The sequence below is a fragment of the Clytia hemisphaerica genome, unplaced genomic scaffold (assembly GCF_902728285.1).
Source record: "Clytia hemisphaerica strain Z4C2 unplaced genomic scaffold, Clytia hemisphaerica genome assembly, whole genome shotgun sequence".
NCBI lineage: Eukaryota > Metazoa > Cnidaria > Hydrozoa > Leptothecata > Clytiidae > Clytia > Clytia hemisphaerica.
The window spans coordinates 175,130-196,719 of NW_027103240.1; the positions used below are offsets into that span (position 1 = coordinate 175,130).

The 21,590-nt window shown below is 33.7% G+C and overlaps 4 protein-coding genes across 4 annotated transcripts in view; 3 read left to right on the top strand and 1 right to left on the bottom strand.

The window, feature by feature from the left end:
- LOC136815450 (uncharacterized protein MCAP_0864-like) overlaps nt 1-5,414 on the top strand; it is a gene marked incomplete in the record, with an annotated part of 74,246 nt that extends 68,832 nt beyond the window's left edge. The window contains 7 exon segments of the mRNA XM_067072234.1: nt 826-934; nt 3,204-3,301; nt 3,508-3,587; nt 3,820-3,928; nt 4,611-4,708; nt 5,008-5,041; nt 5,370-5,414. Of these exon segments, the coding sequence (XP_066928335.1) occupies nt 826-934; nt 3,204-3,301; nt 3,508-3,587; nt 3,820-3,928; nt 4,611-4,708; nt 5,008-5,041; nt 5,370-5,414 (573 nt within the window).
- Nucleotides 1-21,590, top strand: part of LOC136802082 (prolyl 4-hydroxylase subunit alpha-1-like) — a 136,378-nt gene that overhangs the window by 32,744 nt on the left and 82,044 nt on the right. The window lies entirely within an intron of this gene.
- Nucleotides 5,353-12,236, top strand: LOC136799888 (myosin heavy chain, embryonic smooth muscle isoform-like). Its single transcript, XM_067056562.1, has 8 exons — nt 5,353-5,410; nt 6,257-6,357; nt 7,497-7,624; nt 7,969-8,124; nt 9,859-10,008; nt 10,452-10,529; nt 10,757-10,849; nt 11,724-12,236. The coding sequence occupies exons 2-8, from the start codon at nt 6,324-6,326 to the stop codon at nt 11,811-11,813; spliced, it is 729 nt and encodes a 242-aa protein (XP_066912663.1). The 5' UTR covers nt 5,353-5,410; nt 6,257-6,323; the 3' UTR covers nt 11,814-12,236.
- LOC136802003 (uncharacterized) overlaps nt 17,697-21,590 on the bottom strand; it is a 57,015-nt gene continuing 53,121 nt past the window's right edge. The window contains exons 24-29 of the mRNA XM_067058730.1: nt 21,085-21,294; nt 20,527-20,718; nt 20,086-20,205; nt 19,053-19,178; nt 18,330-18,574; nt 17,697-17,935 (exon numbers count right to left, since the gene is read on the bottom strand). Coding sequence (XP_066914831.1) covers nt 17,897-17,935; nt 18,330-18,574; nt 19,053-19,178; nt 20,086-20,205; nt 20,527-20,718; nt 21,085-21,294 — 932 coding nt within the window. The 3' untranslated portion in view covers nt 17,697-17,896. The remainder of the gene's footprint in view (nt 17,936-18,329; nt 18,575-19,052; nt 19,179-20,085; nt 20,206-20,526; nt 20,719-21,084; nt 21,295-21,590) is intronic.

The window sequence follows — 21,590 nt, forward strand, 5'->3', positions numbered from 1 at the left end:
TTTTCAGTCCAAATTTGGGTTTTTGCCTGAAAAATGGCTCTTAGCAGGATTTTATTTCCAAATGTCGGGCATAGACGCCTCCCAACCCAAATGTTTTGATTTTTGGAGTATCCCAGAATACTATCAATGCAAAAAAATGTAGTCAGCATTTAAACTCAGTTTGTCGAAGCTTGCCTTAAAAAATGCTATTTTTGATAAAAATAATTTGTTTTTGCTTAAAAAGCGATTTTTGAAAACGCCATTAATGAATTTTTGAAAAAAGTGAAAACTTGAAATTCATTTTGCTTAAAGACTTTATTGAAGACTTCCATCTCTGAAAAATTTCAGACATGTGAATTAATCAGTTTAAAGGTTTATGATCTTGCAAAATTGGCCTTAAAAAAGCATTTTTGCTACCCAAAATTGGCTTTAAAAAACGGCTCGTTTAGGGTTCCAATGGGCACAATTTTCAACCCAATATGATTATTTTGTTGTTTCTTCTTAAAATTTAGTACAACAAATGAAAAAAATAAGATTTGAAATAGTTTTGACAAATTTACAGGCCTGAAAAGGCCAGAAAATGCCATTTTTTCCAATTTTTGCCGGTAGTGCGAATCAGTACCCCCAGGGGGGTTCGGCCAATTTTGGACTTCTGACCTTAAAAATTGCGCAGAATGCCTCACAATAGGTTAACTTTTCATAAAAAAACACTACATCTTGAATTTTCTGACTTTGACATTTGACGCCCCACCCTACTAACGCAGACTAACTTACAGCCTGTATTGGTTTAATTTTAATTTAACCATAAGGTTATTCAAATTTATTTTGTGTTTTTGTTTATTGCAGGATTATATGCTACTTTGTAAGCAAGAAGAGAGAAACTTGAGACGTGTTGAAGGTGATATAATCAGGAAGGAATCCAACCTCAAAGTGGCCATGAGAAATTATGAAAACGGTAAGTTTTGAATTTCTAATTATAAGCCTCTCCAATCCTGCCTGTGTTTAATTTCCCCTTGAACTTTTGTTTTGATCATGCTTTAATTTTTTTTTAGAAAGAAAAACTTGTTACAGGCTTGTCTAGATTAATTATTCATTTTTATGAAATCCTGTCTTTCAAAAAAAATACTGCATCAAGCTTTTTTTTCTACACAATTCGACAAAGCTGCAGAAACGTTTTGAGGGAAAAAATATTTCATATTCCCTTTGAAATCTAAATTCACATCCCTTTCTAAAATTGGGTTACGATCTGTTTGAGATACTGATAGTTCTAAGAGATTTTTAACAAACATTTTTAACAAACATTATTTCCACTCATGGCTCGCACCCCCCCCCCCGCCTGAGCGGGGGGAGCTACACCTAAAATTTGCCATATAAGAGGTGGGAGCTGCTTGTTTTTCCTGACAGGCGGGGGGAGCTCTATCTTGGGGGGGACCTGCATTAGTTTATGTAACTCTGGGGGCTAAATAACACTTCCTAAATATTTTTCTTTACTGTTGGTTTTTAATTTCTCTAAACCTTTATGTTTTCATGCAAAGTGTGAACCCTTAAGTGCCAATGGCGTATATATTAAACATGGGCTATGTAGGAGGGCGAAACCAAATTTGGCCCTGAGAAACTTGATTCTGTCCTCCAGCGAATTAGTTTGAAGTTTTACCACTCGGCACCTTTCCATCATTCAGTCAGGTCCGCACCTAAATCTGGCGGCGCCAAAGGCGCCTAAAAGAAAGAGGAGACTCTAAACTATCCAACGGACTATAAACGAGCTTCCAACTCCTTCTAGATCTGGAGATGAGGCTCAGAATGCCTAAAAACTAAGAAACTTCTAAGAAACATGCTGAGGCTGAGAATGAGAAAATAAGATTTTTTAACTCGGTTTTTTTAAGAACCTTTCAACCCAGCCTTCCATGAGGCTGATTATGTTAAAAAGTTTAGAAACATGTAAGAAACATTTAAGGCTCAAAAGGCCGATTTCTTAAGAAACATTGAGGCTGCTTGGTGAAACTAGTTTCTTAAAAAAAAAAACGTGTATTCTGTTCAAGATTCTACAGCATCTTCAAAGCATGGTGTTCTTGGCTACCTTATCGGAACTAATTTTCACAGGAACTAATTTACGCGGGAACTAATTATTTGCGGTCAAAAAAAATTGGGAAAATTGCATTTTGTGGCTTCTAAGTTTCGCGGTTTTACCCTTTCTTGGACAAATTTCTTTCATTTTCCCAGGGATTTTTCCACTTTCTTGATAAAATTAATTGCTGGTTCAAAAAATGTTGAAATTAATTCCCGCGAAAATTAGTTCCAAAATGGTAGTTTCCACCAGCTATAAATAGCAGTGGGCTATAGAGACCTTTTTTTTCAAAATTAAGTTTGCATAATTTTTTTTGGTTGGTTGGGACCCAAATAACATAAATCTAAGATATTTTTGGATATTTCCAAAAAATGGCGGTTCTCCGCCCTTTTTTATGCCCAAAATGGGCCATTTTCGGGCCATTTTGCTTGGAAAAAAAATCTAAAACCTGCTGTGTTGGTGCTACAACCATCAAATTAGGCTCAAAATGATCCTTTGAAAAAAGTAGGATTAGAATGTAACAATTATATACCTCTGACCATATATATAAACTTAAAAAATTAGGTTTTTCGGCCAAAATTGACAAAAATTGCGAAAAACAGGGTTTTGCCTGGAAAAAAATCTAAAATCTGTTTTGTTTGGGCTACAAGCCTCAAATTAGGGTCAAAATATTCGTTGGAAAAAGTAGGATTAGAATGTAACAATTATATACTTCTACCATATATGTAAACTTCAAAAAATTTGGAAATTGGGCCAAAATTGACCGAAACTGGGGAAAAAAGGGTTTGCCTGGGAAAAAAAATATAAAATCTGTTCTGTTGGTGCTATGAACCTCAAATTATGCTTAAAATATTCCTTGGAGGAAAGTAGGATTAGAATGTAACAATTATATACCTCTACCATATATATAAATTTAAAAAATTTAAGTATTTAGGCTGAGATAGACCGAAACCGGGAAGAAACTAGGGTTTGCCTGGAAATAAAACCTAAAATCTGCGTTGTTCGTGCTACAAACCTCAAATTATGCAAACTTAATTTTGAAAAAAAAGGTCTCTATAGCCCACTGCTACTATAAAAGAAAGAATGCACACTTATCTTGAACTGACCTTTTCAACATGAACCTGCACTCATTCCGAAACTTTTTATTTTTTACATAAAGACATATACCATAATCAAAGACATCAAGAGACAGAAGCTATCACTGCTGAAAAAGAAGAAGAAAAAATCAAACAACACCATTTCATTGAAAACGAAAAGGTATTGAATCTTATGGGCCTATTATTCCCTAAAGTAAAAAGACCAATTTTATAGGTGATTTTAAATCATGGGAATGTTTGCGTTTCGCGAAATTAAATTTTGCGGATTTGTTGAAAAACTGTGAAATTTAATTCCACAAAAATTTGTTCCCGCGAAAATTTCTTCCCTTTAAAGGTAAGGAAGAACATCTTCTACTTTTTCTTTAGATAACAAAAGAACGCACCAACAAAAATATTGGTTTGATTCATAAAGAAAAAGAGGGAGACTCAAAAGTGATCAATAAACTGTATGAATCTATGATCCAAGTTGATTCTTATCTATAACTTAGTGTATGTTTTAAAATAAAACCTTTAGAAGGCATTTGAAAAGGACACGAGTTTCGCATGACAGTCAATGTTATTTAAGTTACTTTAATTTTTACACTGCAGTAAACACGGTTGCTATTTTATTCAAATATTTTGTTTTCATTTACTTCACATAAATCTAGATTCTTCTTCAATTTTTCAATAATATGTTAGAAATGGCTTGGAGTTCAAATTTGAAAGTATCGCTGATGCCATTCAACAAAAACGAACCGAAATGGATTCAATCGTCAAAGAATTTGAAGAAAAACTCAAATTAAAAGAGGTATTTTTGTGTTAAAATGATCATTATTTTGTCGTCCAAAGAAAGATTTGAATGTGTTCCGGGGGTGGGGGCACTTGTTCTGAAAAAGACAGTACAGAAACCGACAAAAAGCACACCCTTACAGTGCATCATTCTCTTCATCAGACCTTTTTAATGGAACACCTCCCTTTCGAAAAGGTAATTTTTGAGACATGCAGATGGGAAATATACGCATGTACAAGAGCGCGAACAGCATGCTATTGATTGAATAATCTAGTTTAATTTCCTTCCTTACGAAGGAACAAAGGTAACTTACAGTGCAGGTACAGGTAGAGGTAAAAACATACCCTTACATACCCTTACATACCCTTGAGTGCTCCCCCCCTGGGATGTGTTACCAAAGAAGATAAAAAAATTTTATGAAGGGGATTTTAAAGATTCTATTTTTTTGACGGTTTAAAGTTTATTGGTTATACCAAAGAAATTACATTAGTCTTTTTGGCTAATTCCAAATCATAGTTTCCACATGAAGGCTTAAAAGAAAACACACATTGGTGATTTTGAAAATACTTTAATATAGCCTGAGACTGTTAACTTTGAGATTTACAGTAATTGGCAACAAGAATGTAGTTGTTATGATAAAATACGCGAACATAGTGGGTATAATATAAAAATGTAATTTGTATAAAATTTTTATTCTTAGGAAGAAGAATTCCGATTGAAGAAAGAGTTTGCTAACTTGTCCATCGAATTGAACATGGAGGCACAAAAACATCGTGTACAAAAGGAAAACGACAAAGAGTAAGAAGTCTGAGAAATCAGCTCAAAAATCCCTAATTTTAGACCAATTTATTTGTTAAGTAGACCTTGGCTGGCTGGCAGAAGCGTTACTCGGTATAGAATGAGTACCAAAAAGAAGTCTTTAGGTAATTGTCTTTACCATCACTTCAAGATTTTGTTAGTATCCTCGCGCCGTAACGGCTAAATTGATTTTTTGCTAATTTAGAATAGGGTATGATTCTTCCAGAACGAGATCGGATTAAATTTTTACACTTTATTTTGCTGATAACTTCATAATTGTCACTCCTTTCCTTCAATAGATCTTCGAACAAAGTGTCTCTACGTAATAAAACCGTGAGTACATTTTCTTCTTCTTACCTATACATAATTTGAATGTCTTGATCTGGCAATGTATTGTATTTATTTTTTTTCCGATTTGGATGAAATGTGTTCAAGAATTCCATTTTCTAAACAGTTCTATAATTAGCTGGAGGGAAATAATAAAGGGCAGAACCAGAGTTCTTTTTTACTTTTTTTGATTTCGGCCCGCTTTTTCTGACGATTCTGGATCTTGTGGAACTAAACGAAACACTCGGGAGCTGCTCGGAAACTACTAAGATACTTTAACTTACTTGCTTGTCGACTTTTCTTCTAATAGCAATAAATTTCTCTTAATTCTTAGGAGAACTCAAGGAGACTCAACGAACTTGGCCATAAAGTGCAGTAAGCATCTAAACTTATTTTGAGACCTCTTTACTTAATTTTGTGGGACTGGTTCTAGCCCATAATTATTATTCTTTTATGTGCTGTATTTAAAGCAGCGGAGTGTATGTAATGTAAAAGGAACCAGACTTTCATAGCCATTTTTTGAAATTGAAACAAAATGATGGCCATGAAAATGCTCTAATAGTGAGGTCTGTTAGCACAAAAATACTTCAGATGGTGATAAAAGCATGAAATTTGGCACAGATGATCCTTAGAGGGTCCAAAACTTAATTTCAAACAGTAGCACCAAATTTTGCCACCTGACCACCTGCCAGATGACGTCATCAGGTGGCTGGGCAAAAAATTATTTTTTTGAAAATATTCAAAATCTGATGGTTCCAACGGAAAGATCATGAAATGCTGATGAAAATTGAGGTATAAAGCATGCCTTGAAAATCTTCCAACCAAAAGTTATCGAGGTTGAAAGTTTTGTGATGACGTCATCATAAGCCTTTCCAGGCAAAACCTAAAAATCCCGCAATAACGGAACTAGTTGACCAAATTTGGTGTCTTGAATGAATCCATGTCTGTCCCTCTAAGGATCATCTGTGCCAAATTTCATGCCTTTAGCTACCAGACCTCACTATAAAAAATAAAGACTTGAACTGGCATTTGATACGAATATGCGCTGTTATAGGGTTAAGTCGGACGACATTCCGTCTGACACTGATTGCGCCCTTTCTCAAGATACCAGAGTTGACACTCTTCAAGGAAAATAATTTGCACCTATTTGTTACGGCCGAACCTGTTTGATAGCTCGTTGGAGATGTCACTTTTGATTAATTAAATTTCTTGGCTTTTTAGGGCTCATAAAGAACGACGAGACAAAGCTGAACGCAGTAAACGGCGATACAGTCAAGATCTTCATGAAATGATCGGTGTCATGTCTTCACAGGCTAGAGAAGGTAGAAAAATATTTCATTCAGCGTGATGGCAATACTGAAGCAAATTGACGAAATCTAGTGTTTTTGCTTACCCTTTTTAAATAACAAATCGTAAAAAATTTTGCGGGGACGCGAGCGTGAAATTACTTAGATAATTTTTCCACCATTCAGAATTTGAAACTGCTTTTGGTAGAGAAAGGAAATGGGCGCCGAAATTAATGATGGTTTTAAAGTGTATTTTGAGGTTTTAAAGTGTATTTTGAGGCCCCTAGAGCCAAGGTCTTCGAGTTACAAACTTTAGATTTTTTTTGAATCTTCCGAAGCTAAGACACTTGAAAGTTTTCTTTTTCCGTAAATCAAAAAATTAATTTAAATGGTGGAAAAAATGGCCGAAATTTGTTAACAGTTCACGATTCTCTCACCTTGGTAGTAACTGTTTTCAGAAAATATTTCCAGGTACCACCCCTGTTTTTGAGTGATATCATCAAAAACATGCTCGAAATCACCCTAATTTGCGATTATTTTTCAACCTAAAGCCATTTTTGTGCTAGATTTTCTTTTAATTTACTTGGTTAACAGCTGTTGAGAACATTTTAATGATAATTAGGGAAAGCATAATTTCAAAGTTGGGTCTGAGAAAATTTTCGTCCATTTATAACAAAAATATTTTTTGTAACAAAAAAAATTCATTTTTTGTGAAAAATTTTGAAAGTTCTTTATAAAAGAATTAAAATATAAGCACTTACTACACCAAAAGTGCTAGTTTTAGTGTTTGGCACCACCCCCAAACAGCAGTTACTACACTGTGTAGTAACTGTTTTCATAATTTCTGAATACAGTACCACCACGGTAGTAAGTGTCATACTGTCTTGTAGTAACTGCGTGCCCCCCCTGACCTAACCCTTATTGATATCAGATTATAATTATTTTATTCCAAAGCTCTGATTAAAGTGAAGTGAACTCGGGTTAAGTCGAACTTATAATATTAAAAATATTTCTAAACTTCTAACTAAATTTTTAAGTCCCCTTCAAGGAGAGATCTTCGTAAAGTGCTTTTTTTAAATTCGAATATCTCCGTAATTTGAACAATTTTTTTACAATTTTCTATTCAAGTTCAAATGTCAGAGAGCCAGCTGTATGGAGATTTGATTTAATTCTAGATGGACGACGTTTGAAAGATATCAAAGTGAAGATTGAAAAGAATACAAACGACATGCGACAATCACAAATCAAACATGATTTATTGCAAATGGAAAGGCTTGGAAAACAATCTAATGAAAAAGTCCTAGTAATGCTTTCTCTTTCTTCATGAACTCTTTTAGTGCAATATATGAACGAAATTTTTTTATCGGATATCAGTCTTTATTTACACTTTTACAAAAAGACCTGAATGAGAGGATTGAAGTGAAATTTTATTCATCCCTATACATATTTTACCTGTCTGGAAAGGATTGGAGGTCACAAATTTTTCTTACTGAGTTGATACATGTTATTTAAAAAAATCAAAATAGTTATACTAGTATGCGTTCATCTATCAAAGCCATGGACAAATTTTAAACACAAACACGTAATAAATACATTCAACATTTTCTTAACATTTTCTTTTTAATCAACTTTCTTTATGTCGAACAGGCTGTAAACGCCCGTCGTAAAGAGATCCAAGATATTTTATCGCAACAACGAAAACAAAGGAACGACCAAACTACGGACGAGTTCCGGATGCGTAATTTAATGGTCAACCACGAAATCAAGAAGCAAAATTTAGACGACAGTATTCAACATTTATCGGTATATATTTTGAGATTTTTGGACAAATTTATCATCATCATTTAGTAAACAGTCAAAGCTGGTCACATGAAAGATTTGTATATGTAATCACATGATAACGAGTGCAATTCGAATATAATTGCACGAGTGATTTTTTTGTTATTGATTTTCCGAGTCCGAAAGGACGAGGAAAATTCGAAACAAAAAAATCACGAGTGCAATTTTCGAATTGTACGAGTTATTATGTGATTACGAGCTAATCGCACAATGGCTTTCACTACTTTTTCCCAGCTAGGAAAGTAAATTACACTGAGAGTTTTATATTTTTCTTCTCTCTTTTTGTCTTTCTTTTCGTCTTTCTTTTATTGTTGTTTATTGATTTTCTTTCTCACAAAATAAATTTCGAATGCAATTAAAACGTTCGATGAAAAAAAAATATAAGAAAAAACATTAAAATTCAATTTTGTAAACATTAGGGGTGTGATAAACGATTAATTGATCTCTACAGGATGCAATTAACGAATAATTGCTCTCTTTGAGGGCGTGCCAAGTAAGAAAAAATAACCCATCGTGCGATTACGTTCTGTTATCTTGTGTTATCGTATTTGAATTCTTGAATTAAATTAGATTAAAAGTAAAACAGTCCACCAGATCTTAGTTGTTTTTGGAAGATAAAAACAGTATGAAGCAATGTTTTTATTTGAGAATAAGGGGTTGCAAATATGTTATTGATGTTTGTTTCTCATTTTTTATTATATCTTTCAACGCCAAGCAGTTTTTTAGTTATTTGGATTTTAAACATTCTTTTTTTAAATGGCAACCTCGTCAAATGCTCCTAGTCTACTTCACTGAACTCAGCGTCATCAGAAATCATCAAAAAGCAAAGTTCAGCCAGAAGTAGACTCTAGTCTACTTATCTATAGGTTAATTCTGACCTACTCATGTCAAAAATGAGCTATTGCGCGTACGCTATTATAATAAGTCTCATGATAAATCATCAATCAGAGTAAGAATCTTAAAAAGATGTAAAGAACTTATTCATGACGGGTGGTTAAACAGGGCCGGCGAAACCGGGGGGGGGGCTAGGGGGGCTATAGCCCCCCCCCCCCCCCCCCCCACTTTTTTGCAAAAAAAAAAAAGAGAGAGAAAGAGAGGGTAAGAGAAAAAAAGAAAAAAAGAAATAGAAGAAACGTGGTGACGTTTCTCAAAAACAACAATCTTTCTTTGCTCCACATCCATAAAAATCTAACGGATAAACTTGATGAAGTTGGTAGAGAGTTTGTGTCGACTCGAGTGAATCGCTTTAATTACTTTGGACAATTTTAATCTTTGATTACTGTATGCTTACTGCCTGTTAAAAGCATACTTTAAATCTAATTTTACTGACGAATTTTGAACATGTAAAAGTCCCGCTTTATTTATTTATAGGTTTCATTTTGTTATTATATAGTAGTATATTCTTTAGCAGTATAAAAAGACACTTAACTTCTTTGATTTTTTCATTCCAATAACTTCATAAAAATTAAATTTAGGCCGATTCTAAGCTAATGTAGAGTACCATAATTTCAAAAATTTTCCGGCCCGTCGGCCCCAACCATGGTGGGGCCTCCTTAGTCACTATATCATTTAGCCCCCTCACTTTCAAAACCGATTCGCCGGCCCTGTTAAATAGAATTTTAGTAAGAAATTCTATGCTTGCCTTATCATTTTTCTGAATTAGTTCTATCTGTAAACAAATCATGTTATTCGTTGTAGCGAGTTGTGGACCGGCATGAAGATACGGAACACACATTATACGGGCAAGTCCGCCAACTGGAATCTGATCGACGGAAACAAGAGCAGAATGTCCACTCGTTGAAACAACAGTTATTAGAAACTCAAAAACAAAACAAATTATTGTTAAATGTAAGAGGTTTTATTTAAAATTTTAATGATGCTTTTTGGACTTTTTGATTTTTCAATTGCAAAGATTACAAAGGGACTTAAGCTTAAGTAGGGAAGGGAGGAGGCCCGAAGGTCCCTCTCTTCATAGCTATCTACACGAAAGTAGGGAAGGGATCCACTCTTTCTAGAACTGGATTGCTCCTTGATCCGTCTCCTTAATTGCCGAGCATTAAAATCAGAAAGGCATAAATTACCATTTTAGAATCTTTGGTATGACCTTCGGACTTTGCCCACCATCGCAAAGCTGAGTGTTCTACTTTTACACCGCGGATCGCTTGAAGGCTGCTGGAGTTGGATGACGCCAATGTTATTTTTAGGGAAATAACCAAAAAGTTAAAATTAGACGGTTCATAAGGAAAAGGTCTGATACTTTCTGATAAAGTTTTCTCTATACATTTTCATAGCAAACTGCATTCCGCTGTAAACAGCAAGAGATCGAATTGGAACAAAGGCTATTACGCGAAGAGGCTGATCTCCGAAAGGTAAAATAATTTATTCTGGAAAAACGTTTTTTTGGCAAGTGACTAAATTTTCCTGTCATTTTGAAATTTTGGTCATGAAAAAATATTCCTACTTCCTGTGTTGCGTTATAAGTGATAGTTAGTTTTCCAAAGAAATTTTAGCTACAATAAATCCTCGCTTTTAAAAATATACCAACCATACAGAGAGTTAATTGTATTGTGGAAATTCTGTTTCGTTCTTGGTGTAGGCATTAACAGAACGAGAAGAGCGCATTCAAACGTTAGCCAAATACCGAGGATTTTCTAAAGAAGAGAAATATATGCTGGAAGAACAACGAAAGGTAACCTTCTCTCTTGATATCTAACGGTGTTTGCAAAATCAATTCATTCAGCTTTGTTTTATGTTTTGTGCCAGAAAACGAATCACGGCAAACCCCCTCCCGGTGCTTTCATTGCCATTATTCCCCAGATATCCTCTTTGTTGTAATCGGTGAGCCTCCTTCGAAACAAAAAGATATGTTCCATTATATCTTTTATCTGGAATTTTGAAGATTTGATATCAGCGCGTGAAAGAGTTTCGGTTCTAACTGATTTAATTTTCGGAAAATATTTACGAAAATTAATTATGAGCTCAATGTTTATAAACCTGTTATACATTTATCTTTTTCATTTTTGTTTGCACAGCCCTAGCGCACGTCGTTTCGTCTAGGGCTAGTCTACTCTTGAGCCTATACTAGAATAGAATTGGTGGGATTTATTGACAACGATTGAACAGAATTGGTTCTGTATCAATTCGCCTTACACAATAAACCTTACACATTTAGTAGGACTAGCAGCGTGCATATTGTTTTTTGCATGTATTTTATAAGAAAATAGACAGAAAATAGTTGCACGTATCACAGCTTGCTGCATGCACCAAAAGTAATTAGTGAAGATTGAAGTGAAGAGAAGAGAGAAAAAGAGATTGAAGAATAAAGTTGTTTCAAGAGAATTTTTTGCACGAAAGCTCAAGAAGGTATTTTATATTTAGAATATATAATATGACAAAATTCCTTTTCTTATTGTTACGGAAGGGCCTTTCGAAATAACCATTAGAGAAAAGTTTTCACAATACAGTAAAAGTTCTTAGACGGTATCGGCGTTCCACTTGGCCCCTTTGAGTCTTAGGAAGTATATCTGAACCAACCATTTAGTATCTCTTTTCCTTTTTTTCAGAACCAGGATCGACTTCATCGAATCGAACGCAAAACGAATATGATCCTTGAAACGCAACCCATGGGCAAACAATACGAAACTGTCTATTGAGATGGTGATTGTTGTGAACTTGGTTGTTATGGTGATATGTTGATTTTGTTTGGACAAAGTGTAGTGGCTGGAATACACCTTTTCGACCGTAGCCATCAATTGCCGCGCGGGCATTTTTTTGTCCGCCTTATCCCACTAAAACCGCCCCAGTCCTTTTTTCGCACCAATAAACAATAGAAAAATGCGTCAAAAAAGGATTGGGAGGGTTTTAGTGGGATAAAGTGGACAAAAAAATGCCCGCGTCACTACGGTCGAAAAGGTGTATTCCGAAATTGAAGATGGATTGGAAATTATTATTATTATATTCAGTTTTTTTACATGAAATTGCTCACTCGATTTTCAGCTATTAGAATAAACCTAAGTAATAGATGTATGGACGGTTTTTGCGCTAAAAAGATTTTTTTTTCAAATTGAGTGAAATAAAACCTAGTCCTTTTTAAAAATCTTAACTTTGGCAGAGGTTTCAGCTGAATTAAGAAGTAACACGTAATGTCCCTAGAGTACGTATTATACCTTAAGGGAACTTATTTTGACGAGCGGCAAAAAATCCTGAAATTTTTTAATTTTAGTGGGAACTAATTTTGGCGAATGACAGAGTAAATCTGTTCTATTTTGCCTTATTTCAGGGGGGGGTTGGTACTAAAATCTCAGACATACATGAGTACTAAAAGGATTTTCGCTAATTTTTGACATACCCCCACCTATTTTTTCGAAAATGTTATTTTAGTACTAAAATTATTTTGAACAATTTAACATAGATACCACCCATTCTTTGCCCTTTTACGGCTTTAAATTTACCAAAATGGGGTCATTGTTACAAACCTAGTCAAATTTAGTGCATCAATCTGCAAAATAATATAATTTTATTACTAAACTGTGCTGAACTGTACATAAAAATATTTTCAAAAAATATTCAAAAATTTGGAAAAGTTCTGAAAGATTTCTGTAGATTTTTTTCGAAAATTCCTGAAAAAAAAAATCAAATTTTTTCCTAAATTGATAAAAAAAAACTCCATTTTGGCTGATTTTAGAACAAAATACTAAGATTTTTCAAAAATTTCTTTAAGAGACCACCCTTTTTGGTATTTTAGTACACATGGTACTAAAATTATTTTTGAGCTTTTTTGCATACCACCACGTCACTAAATGTCATGATGTCTGAGATTTTAGTACCGACCCCCCCCCCCTGCTTATTTCAAGCTTCTTTTTTGTGGACTCATTATTTAGATAAAATACCAAAAAATTTAATTTTGGCAAGAACTTATTTTAATCTTTTATCGTAACGATACATGATTTGTTAGAATTGAAGCATTCTTTGAGATATGACAAACAAAGAAAAGGAAGTGCACACATGGACTTGTATAGTAGTATATTTCATTCAAGTTGAGATCATAATTTTAATGTTTAAACCCAATTTTGAGCAAGAATTTTAGAATTTCTGCCTCTGTTCTTTTAATCAGTATGTAGTCCTAAATAATTCGGGGCATCCTGGAGACCATATATTTGATTTTGGTTTGATTTTTATCCGAAATTGTATTTAAAAACTAATATTTTTTCAACTATAAAAAGATATTGATTTTTTATATTATTTTTGTAAAAGAATGTGACATATAATGTTTGTGATAATGTATTTGTATAAAAATAATTATTTATGGGTGTGTTGACACTTTAGTATTTCGTGATATACAATCGAGTTTTTGGGTCCTTTATATTTTTTGATAGCTTTACCGTGACGAGTGGGTGGCTCTTGTAGCCTTACACGTTTTTTTATAAGAACAAACTATATAAGAACATAAGGCTTCGATAGCCAAAATATTAAGAGATGTTAATGTTAAGAACATTTTAAGGCTAAAACAACCAATTACAAAAAAAACGGGTAAAAATGTTCACAAATTTGAGAAAATAAGAACATTTTTAGGCTTAAAACTCAAAAAGTTAAGAACATCCAAAGGCTTCAAAAATATTGGATGTTTTTATAAAAAAAACGTGTATATTCTACACTATACCCACACACATTCTGAGTATTCCTGTTTTTCTAAAATGGTTCCCAACACTAGTTGTTTATACCATTATAGCAATTTATTCTCAAGATATCACTTCGAAAGTAAGCTACTTAATTCCAAAAAAGACTCCAGTATAGTTAATTTTCTAAATTCTGATTTAGTTTTTTTAATTTTCAACACTGTAAACTACACTGGGGTGTTCCATTGGGAGGACTTATTTTTTTAATTTTAATTTTCGACGGAAATTTATTTTTGTACCTAGTGAATACCGTAGGTCGGCCAAACTTTTTAATTCTCAATTCGGTTTTCGGGATCTCGCTGTTTTTATCGGAATATCGCCTTTTTTCGCTGAGTGAAAATGATTGACAATACAGAACGGCCTTTGTACAGACCCACCTAACAAGTTGAAATCATTTTGTACCTTTCTCTGTTATAAAGTGGCAATAGGAAATTTCCCCCGGAAATGATAAAGTTTGGACCATCCTACTGTTATTTTGGAAGTGATCAAGAATTGATTCGACGATGTACTGTCGAAAACGAAAAACTTATCTCTGATTTTTTTTGATTTCTCTGAGGCGGTGGGTGTGAAGCGCCCTTATTTTCAACATTTCTGTTCTGAACTTTAAGCGTTAAACACAGCAATACACTCTTCTCGAGATGCATAAATTTATTGTTGTCCTCGTTTTCAAACAGATTCCATTGCTATAAAATTACATATTCACAATGATAATTGTGTTGTTTACACCTCATGAGACATTTTGAATTTCAAGTACTTTTGTTTTAGAGTTAATGTTTGCCTTTTGGGAATTTAAATTGGTTTAAATGTATAATTTCATAGCAATGAAAGTGTTTGAAAGCGAGGACAACAATAAATTTATGCATCTCGACAAGAGTGTATTCACTGAAAAGGGAGCATGTAGATTAACTCAAGTCTGTCTCGAAATAATTTGCAGCTGGAGAAAAAAATGGCTTTAACTTTTGATAGAATTCGAATCAAGTTACGGTTTTGTGCTCGTTAAAAAGATATTCGTGAGTGGAATATTATCAAGTAAAAAATTGAGATAAAAAAGGAAAATGAAAATGAAAAATGAAGAAGAAAAAAATCAACTTCTTGTAGAAATGTGGTATAGTTATCATTTTCACAGGAGTGACTCTTCAATCTTAGATCATCATCACTGTGAAAAAATTTTTCAAAAATATTCATTTAATCAAAAGATATCAAACAAAGTTTATTGCTGGTTGGTCGACAAAAGGCAGGTTTTTTCGTTTTTTTGTCGTTTTTTACTACTTTATAGAGTCAACCAGCAATAAATTTTGTTTGATATCTTTTGATTGAATGAATATTTTTGAAAAATTTTTTAACAGTGATAATGATCTAAGATTGAAGAATCACTCCTGTGAAAATGATAATTATACCACATTTCTACAAGAAGTTGATTTTTTTCTTCTTTATTTTTGGACCTACCCCGGTGGGGTGGAGGTCCTATATAAATTCACCTCTGTCCGTCCGTCCGTTCGTTACCAGCTTTTCTCGAGATTGAATCATAGGAATCATTTGATTTTTGGTACAAAGGTGCAAAATGGTGGTGGCCAAAATGTGACGGAGCCCGGTTTTCGAAAAAATAACTTTTGGGCAAATTTGGGCCAAAAAACGGCTAAAAAGTGGGTTTTTTGGACTTTGTGAAAAATTGGATCATTGATTTTCTCTGATTTTTTGCATGAAAGTAGGGTACCATCATAGGTAAAAGATGGCCCAGGGAGATTTTTGCAAAAAAATTTTGTTGGCTCAAAAAACGCATGTTTATCTATAAGAATCACTATTAATAAGCATACATTTAAATGTTCTTAGTCAAATTACTCAATTTTTTTATGAGATAGATGTTTTTTTTGCTCACGAGGGCTTACTTTTGAAGCATATGTGTGTTTAGACATGAAATTTTGGTTGCTTGGCGTGTTTTTATAGAAAAAGTGGCCAAATTTGATATTTTTTTATAAGCACATTATCAATTACTTAGGTATTAGCTTTTCTCGAGATTGGCTCTTTCATTCTTTATGATTTTTTTGCACAAAGATGCATAACTATAAACCCTCGAATGTGACGGAGCCTGATTTTCGAAAAAAATGTTTTTGGGCAAATTTGGGCCAAAAAACGGCTAAAAAAAAGGGTTTTTTGGACTTTGTGAAATATTGGATCAGGATTTTCTCTGATTTTTTGCATGAAAGTAGGGTACCATCATAGGTAAAAGATGGCCCAGGGAGATTTTTGCAAAAAAAATTTGTTGGCTCAAAAAACGCATGTTTATCTATAAGAATCACTATTAATAAGCATACATTTAAATGTTCTTAGTCAAATTACTCAATTTTTTTATGAGATAGATGTTTTTTTTGCTCACGAGGGCTTACTTTTGAAGCATATGTGTGTTTAGACATGAAATTTTGGTTGCTTGGCGTGTTTTTATAGAAAAAGTGGCCAAATTTGATATTTTTTTATAAGCACATTATCAATTACTTAGGTATTAGCTTTTCTCGAGATTGGCTCTTTCATTCTTTATGATTTTTTTGCACAAAGATGCATAACTATAAACCCTCGAATGTGACGGAGCCTGATTTTCGAAAAAAATGTTTTTGGGCAAATTTGGGCCAAAAACGGCTAAAAAAAAGGGTTTTTTGGACTTTGTGAAATATTTGATCATGAGTTCTCTGATTTTTGCTGAAAGTAGGTACCATCATAGGTAAAAGATGGCCCAGGGAGATTTTTGCAAAAAAAATTTGTTGGCTCAAAAAACGCATGTTTATCTATAAGAATCACTATTAATAAGCATACATTTAAATGTTCTTAGTCAAATTACTCAATTTTTTTATGAGATAGATGTTTTTTTTGCTCACGAGGGCTTACTTTTGAAGCATATGTGTGTTTAGACATGAAATTTTGGTTGCTTGGCGTGTTTTTATAGAAAAACTGGCCAAATTCGATATTTTTTTATAAGCACATTATCAATTACTTAGGTATTAGCTTTTCTCGAGATTGGCTCTTTCATTCTTTATGATTTTTTTGCACAAAGATGCATAACTATAAGCCCTCGAATGTGACGGAGCCTGATTTTCGAAAAAAATGTTTTTGGGCAAATCATAGGTAAAAGATGGCCCAGGGAGATTTTTGCAAAAAAAATTTGTTGGCTCAAAAAACGCATGTTTATCTATAAGAATCACTATTAATAAGCATACATCAATGTTCTTAGCCAAATTACTCAATTTTTTGATGAGATAAATGTCTTTTTATGCTCACGAAGTCTTGAATATGAAAGAATATTTCAAGAGCATGAAATTTTGGTTTCTAAACGTTTTTTTTATAAGAAACAAATGACTAATTTTAATAAATCGTCACTATTTGTGTTCTGAATGATTGTTTAACGTTCATGCTCACGTAGATATCAATTATATATGTGTTAAATGCATAACCAGGTAGGTCCATAAAAGTATCACTTGTTCATTTTCATTTTCCTTTTTTTTCTCAATTTTTTTACTTGATAATATTCCACTCACGAATATCTTTTTAACGAGCACAAAATCGCAACTTGATTCGAATTCTATCAAAAGTTACAGTCTTTTTTGTCTCCGCTGCAAATTATTTCGAGACAGACTTTAAATACCTTGCTTGATCTTTTGGTATGAAAGTGAATTTGTTCAAAGATGAATCTTTTTCCAGCAGGGACGGTGGAACCTAGTATAAGCTGAAATGACTTATTTTCTTTATGATTCAAGAACAAGTCTTACTTTTAGCTGAACTCTGCTTCATGATTTCAAAAATTTTCGATGGGTTAGTAAAAATCTGTATGTGACCCCCACAGGCTAATGTTTGGTTGAATTAAACGTGAGATAACGCAAAGAATTACAGTATATTTACAATTTTGATTTCAAAAGTATGTATGTACAAAAGGCAAAAAAAGAAGTATTATGAAAGTATACGAACTTCAAAATAATTTACAACAAAAGTAACAAATCTTTAATTACAAAATTATTATATACACTAAAAATCACTATTATTTTTTTACAATTTACAAAAGAAAACAAACTAGAAAATTATTTCCAAGAAAACATTGCTGAACATCTTGATCTGACCTGAAAAAATAAATGAAATGTAACATGATTAAGATTTTAAGGCAAAAACACCAAAAAATTGATTTTTCCTATCCTATGTTTTCATTCCAAAAAGTTTGGCTTTTCCTGAAAAAATATTTTAAAATCTTTTCCGCAAAGAAACCAATAAAGCCAAGGCGGTCATATTCTGGAGGCTAAAGCACTTTTTATTTCCAAATCAGATTCTTTGATCAAGATTCAAAAACCTCCTTTGGGTTCTGGCTAATTTTAAAAGACCCAGTGGACTATTTACAAACCCCCTTTGATTTTCCAGAGAACTCATTTGACAGAAATCAAGATCTCCTCAAAATGTCAGTAGTGCCGGTTTATGTGGAATAGTCTATATTTTTATGAACGAACAAGAGAGTATCCTTACCGGTGGTTCATTCATATTCGATGTTGCCTCTTTCATCCTCCATCTTTTCTTATAATTTCTCCACATTAAGTACAAGGCAAGCGAGACAAGAATCAACGTCACCACAAGTGTTATGATAGTGATTAGATGTAAAACACGACGTGTTGTTCTCCCACTGCGCATGTGCGGATGAATGTTGTTTCTGGTTGTCAAGGTATGGTTGCCATGGTGAACAGGTATTGTTTTGTTTATTAGTTCTTCGTTGCCTAGTAACAAAAAAGATGCTTACGGTTAGCTCTCGATGACTCAAATTGGAATATTACATATAAGTGTTTCGCGAGGGTTTCACATTGACGGACAACTTGGTTCAAATAAACGGCGAGGGTCCAAAATCTATGCTTAAAGTTGTTGCGTCCTTCATAGCCAAGGTTCTAGGCTCTTAGTCGATAAAGATATGCTCCCCTTTTCCGAAGATCTTTGGTAATCCCAAGACAATAAAAATATTTTGTTAGCATCTACGTGTCAGTAAGCTATAACAAGAGGTCTTTTCGTCTAAATTTTTTGCAAAATCGAAGATTCTGGGCGAATGTAAATATTTGTTTTTTTTTGCATTTCAAGTTCCGTCTGACAGGGAAAACTTTGCACTGCACAGCACTGCAATGTATTTTAATGAGACTTGGATTCTGATTCATATAAACTTTCTAAAGCTATATTCTGTCAAATATCAAACGAATGACTTACGACGTTTACAGGTCACGTGATCAATTGATGACAAATTGAACCCTGGGTTACACGAACAAAAATATGAGCCCTGGGTGTTAGTGCAGTTATGTTCACATTGATGACTTCCCATGGTACATTCATCAATGTCTACGAGAAAGAATTTAAAATGAGTAAAGAAGTAGGTTATCGTAAAAGGTTTGAACTTTTTCTCAGACTTAGAAGAAACTGGTAGCTTATTTCAACCCTTGCTCAAAACAGGGAGACTTAAATGGCTCAAGTAATACAGAATAAAATAAAGAATTCACAAGACCTTTTTGGTTAACTCAAAAAAAGATTTCCATTGGTGTGGAATCTAAAACCACTGTTTTTAGCTGAGGCCCAATGATCATTTTGGAAGGTGTTTACGGAAGATGTCTCTACCGAAAAAAAGCTGGCCATGTAATTGAAACACTCTGATCTAGATAAACAGCAGGTCCCAAAAAAATCCTCATAATTTATGCCAAATTTCATGACTTTCATACTTGATTATTTTAATCTCAAAAACCTATTCAATCGTCTTTGGAATTGAATATCTATTGTTTGAGCAGAAAATTTTAATCTTATTTTAATCATTCTAAGCCCAATTTAGACCCGGGGGGGGGGCACTGGGTTTGCGGACTGACGGTATGTGCGGGCCAAAAATTGGCTTTTAAAATTGCACCCTTACAGTGCAGCAAAAATCAGTGAAAATCATACCCTTAGAGTGCATTTTCCCCCAAATTTTCGATCCCTTTCGTGCAAAAAATGGTCAAAATTCTAGCATTTTTGGTCAAAATATCTAGATTTTTCAAGAATTTTCTGAAATTTCTACCCTTACAGTGCATCTCTAGTTTTTCCGACCCTTACAGTGCATTTTAAACATATTGGAAAAGGTACCCTTAGGACCCGCACATACCCGTCGATCCTTTTGCCCAGCTGCCCCCCCGGGAATTTAGATAATGAAATGTGATGATTTAGCTTTACATAAAAATTTGTTCGTTCACACACTGTAGACAATCAAGCAGCCGTAGTTTACCTTTACATATTTTGTTATCTTCTTGCAGCTGGTAACCATGACGACAGCCACACGTGTAACTTCCCTCAGTGTTCCAACAGAAGTGATCACAATCATTGAACATCTCACATTCGTTCACATCTACGAAAAACCGAGAGAAAAATTTATTGGTAAGAATTACTTTGTATATAATCACCAGGCTCATTAAAGGAGTGTGTTTGAACAATAAGAATCCGCCTTTTACCCTCAAAATAATCATTGATTCTCAGTATTTTTTACGCTTAAACTTTCGCGATTTTCGCAAATTTTTGGCACTTTAGTGATCTCGAAAAATTTTTGAAAAAGACGCTGACTCGCGAACTTTAACCAACGCGAAAATCTTCAGATTCGCAATTCCACCATTTACCGTGTTATGTTAGAAGTCAAAATATTAAACATTGAACCAATTAGAATTTGATATACCTTGGCACGTGCTTTGATCAGCCAATAAGGTGTAGCCTTGATAACAAAAGCATTCGAAACCACCATAGGTGTTTGTACAGAGATGTGAGCAATTATGTTTGCCCGTCACACATTCATCAACGTCATTGACCAAGAGATAACCAGAGGCTGTGTCTGTACCTCCAACGTTGCCAGAGATGCACGTGTACTTGCCTGGGAAGGAAATTGAAATAGTCATCACACGGTATTAATTAAAAAAAAATCAGAAAGCATTAAAAAGAAAAGAAAGGTGTAATTGAATAGCGACGAAGTTCAAAATTTTTATCCCAGTAATAATCAACATGCGAGTTTTATTTTTACTGAAATTGTTTGAATAGGACATGAAACTGTCATTGTTGAAAAAATAATTTCAATTCTTTAACTATCAATATATCCGAGTAAATACTAATTATTAAAGTTAAATTTATCATTCAAAATAGAATACCATCCAGCCGATTAACCGTTAAACGCTAAAATAGCCTCCTTTTTTTAATGCTGAACTAAAATAAGAAAAAGTAAAAAAAGAACAAAAAACCTTACCAGTGTCTTGCATTTGAGCTTCAGTGATCATCAGATCGCCTCCTGGTAACATCTTGGATCTTCCGTATCCTATTGCGATGGTGGTGAAATTCTCTCCAAATGTCCAAACTGTGATTGGTTCAGGACTGCCCTGGGTTTTACATTGTAAGATAATACTATCGCCCTGGGTGACTTCAGTTGTGTTGATGATGCTAAGGATTTTGGGTGGAACTAAAAGGAAAGAAAATTGAAGTTTATGAAGCAGTCGAATAAATGATTTTGATGTAAAACAGATAGAATATGATTGAAAATACACGTTTTTTATAAGAGCAAACTATACGAGAACATTGGCTTTGGTGGAAAAATATCAATAACAAGCTGGGAACGTTTTAAAACTTTATGCACTCTAAAACACATAATTTCTGAGGAAAATTGACAAAAAAACTTCCAAAATGGTGAAAATAAGAACATGTTATAAGAACATTTTAGGGCTTAAAACTCAAAAAGTCAAGAAAATCCGAAGACTT

Excerpts from the sequence above, each read along its gene's own strand:
- LOC136799888 (XM_067056562.1), top strand. The coding sequence starts at position 6,324 with ATGATCGGTGTCATGTCTTCACAGGCTAGAGAAG. Across the intron at positions 10,009-10,451 it reads AAAACAAATTATTGTTAAAT|CAAACTGCATTCCGCTGTAA; the intron begins GTAAGAGGTTTT and ends ACATTTTCATAG. Across the intron at positions 10,850-11,723 it reads TGCTGGAAGAACAACGAAAG|AACCAGGATCGACTTCATCG; the intron begins GTAACCTTCTCT and ends CCTTTTTTTCAG.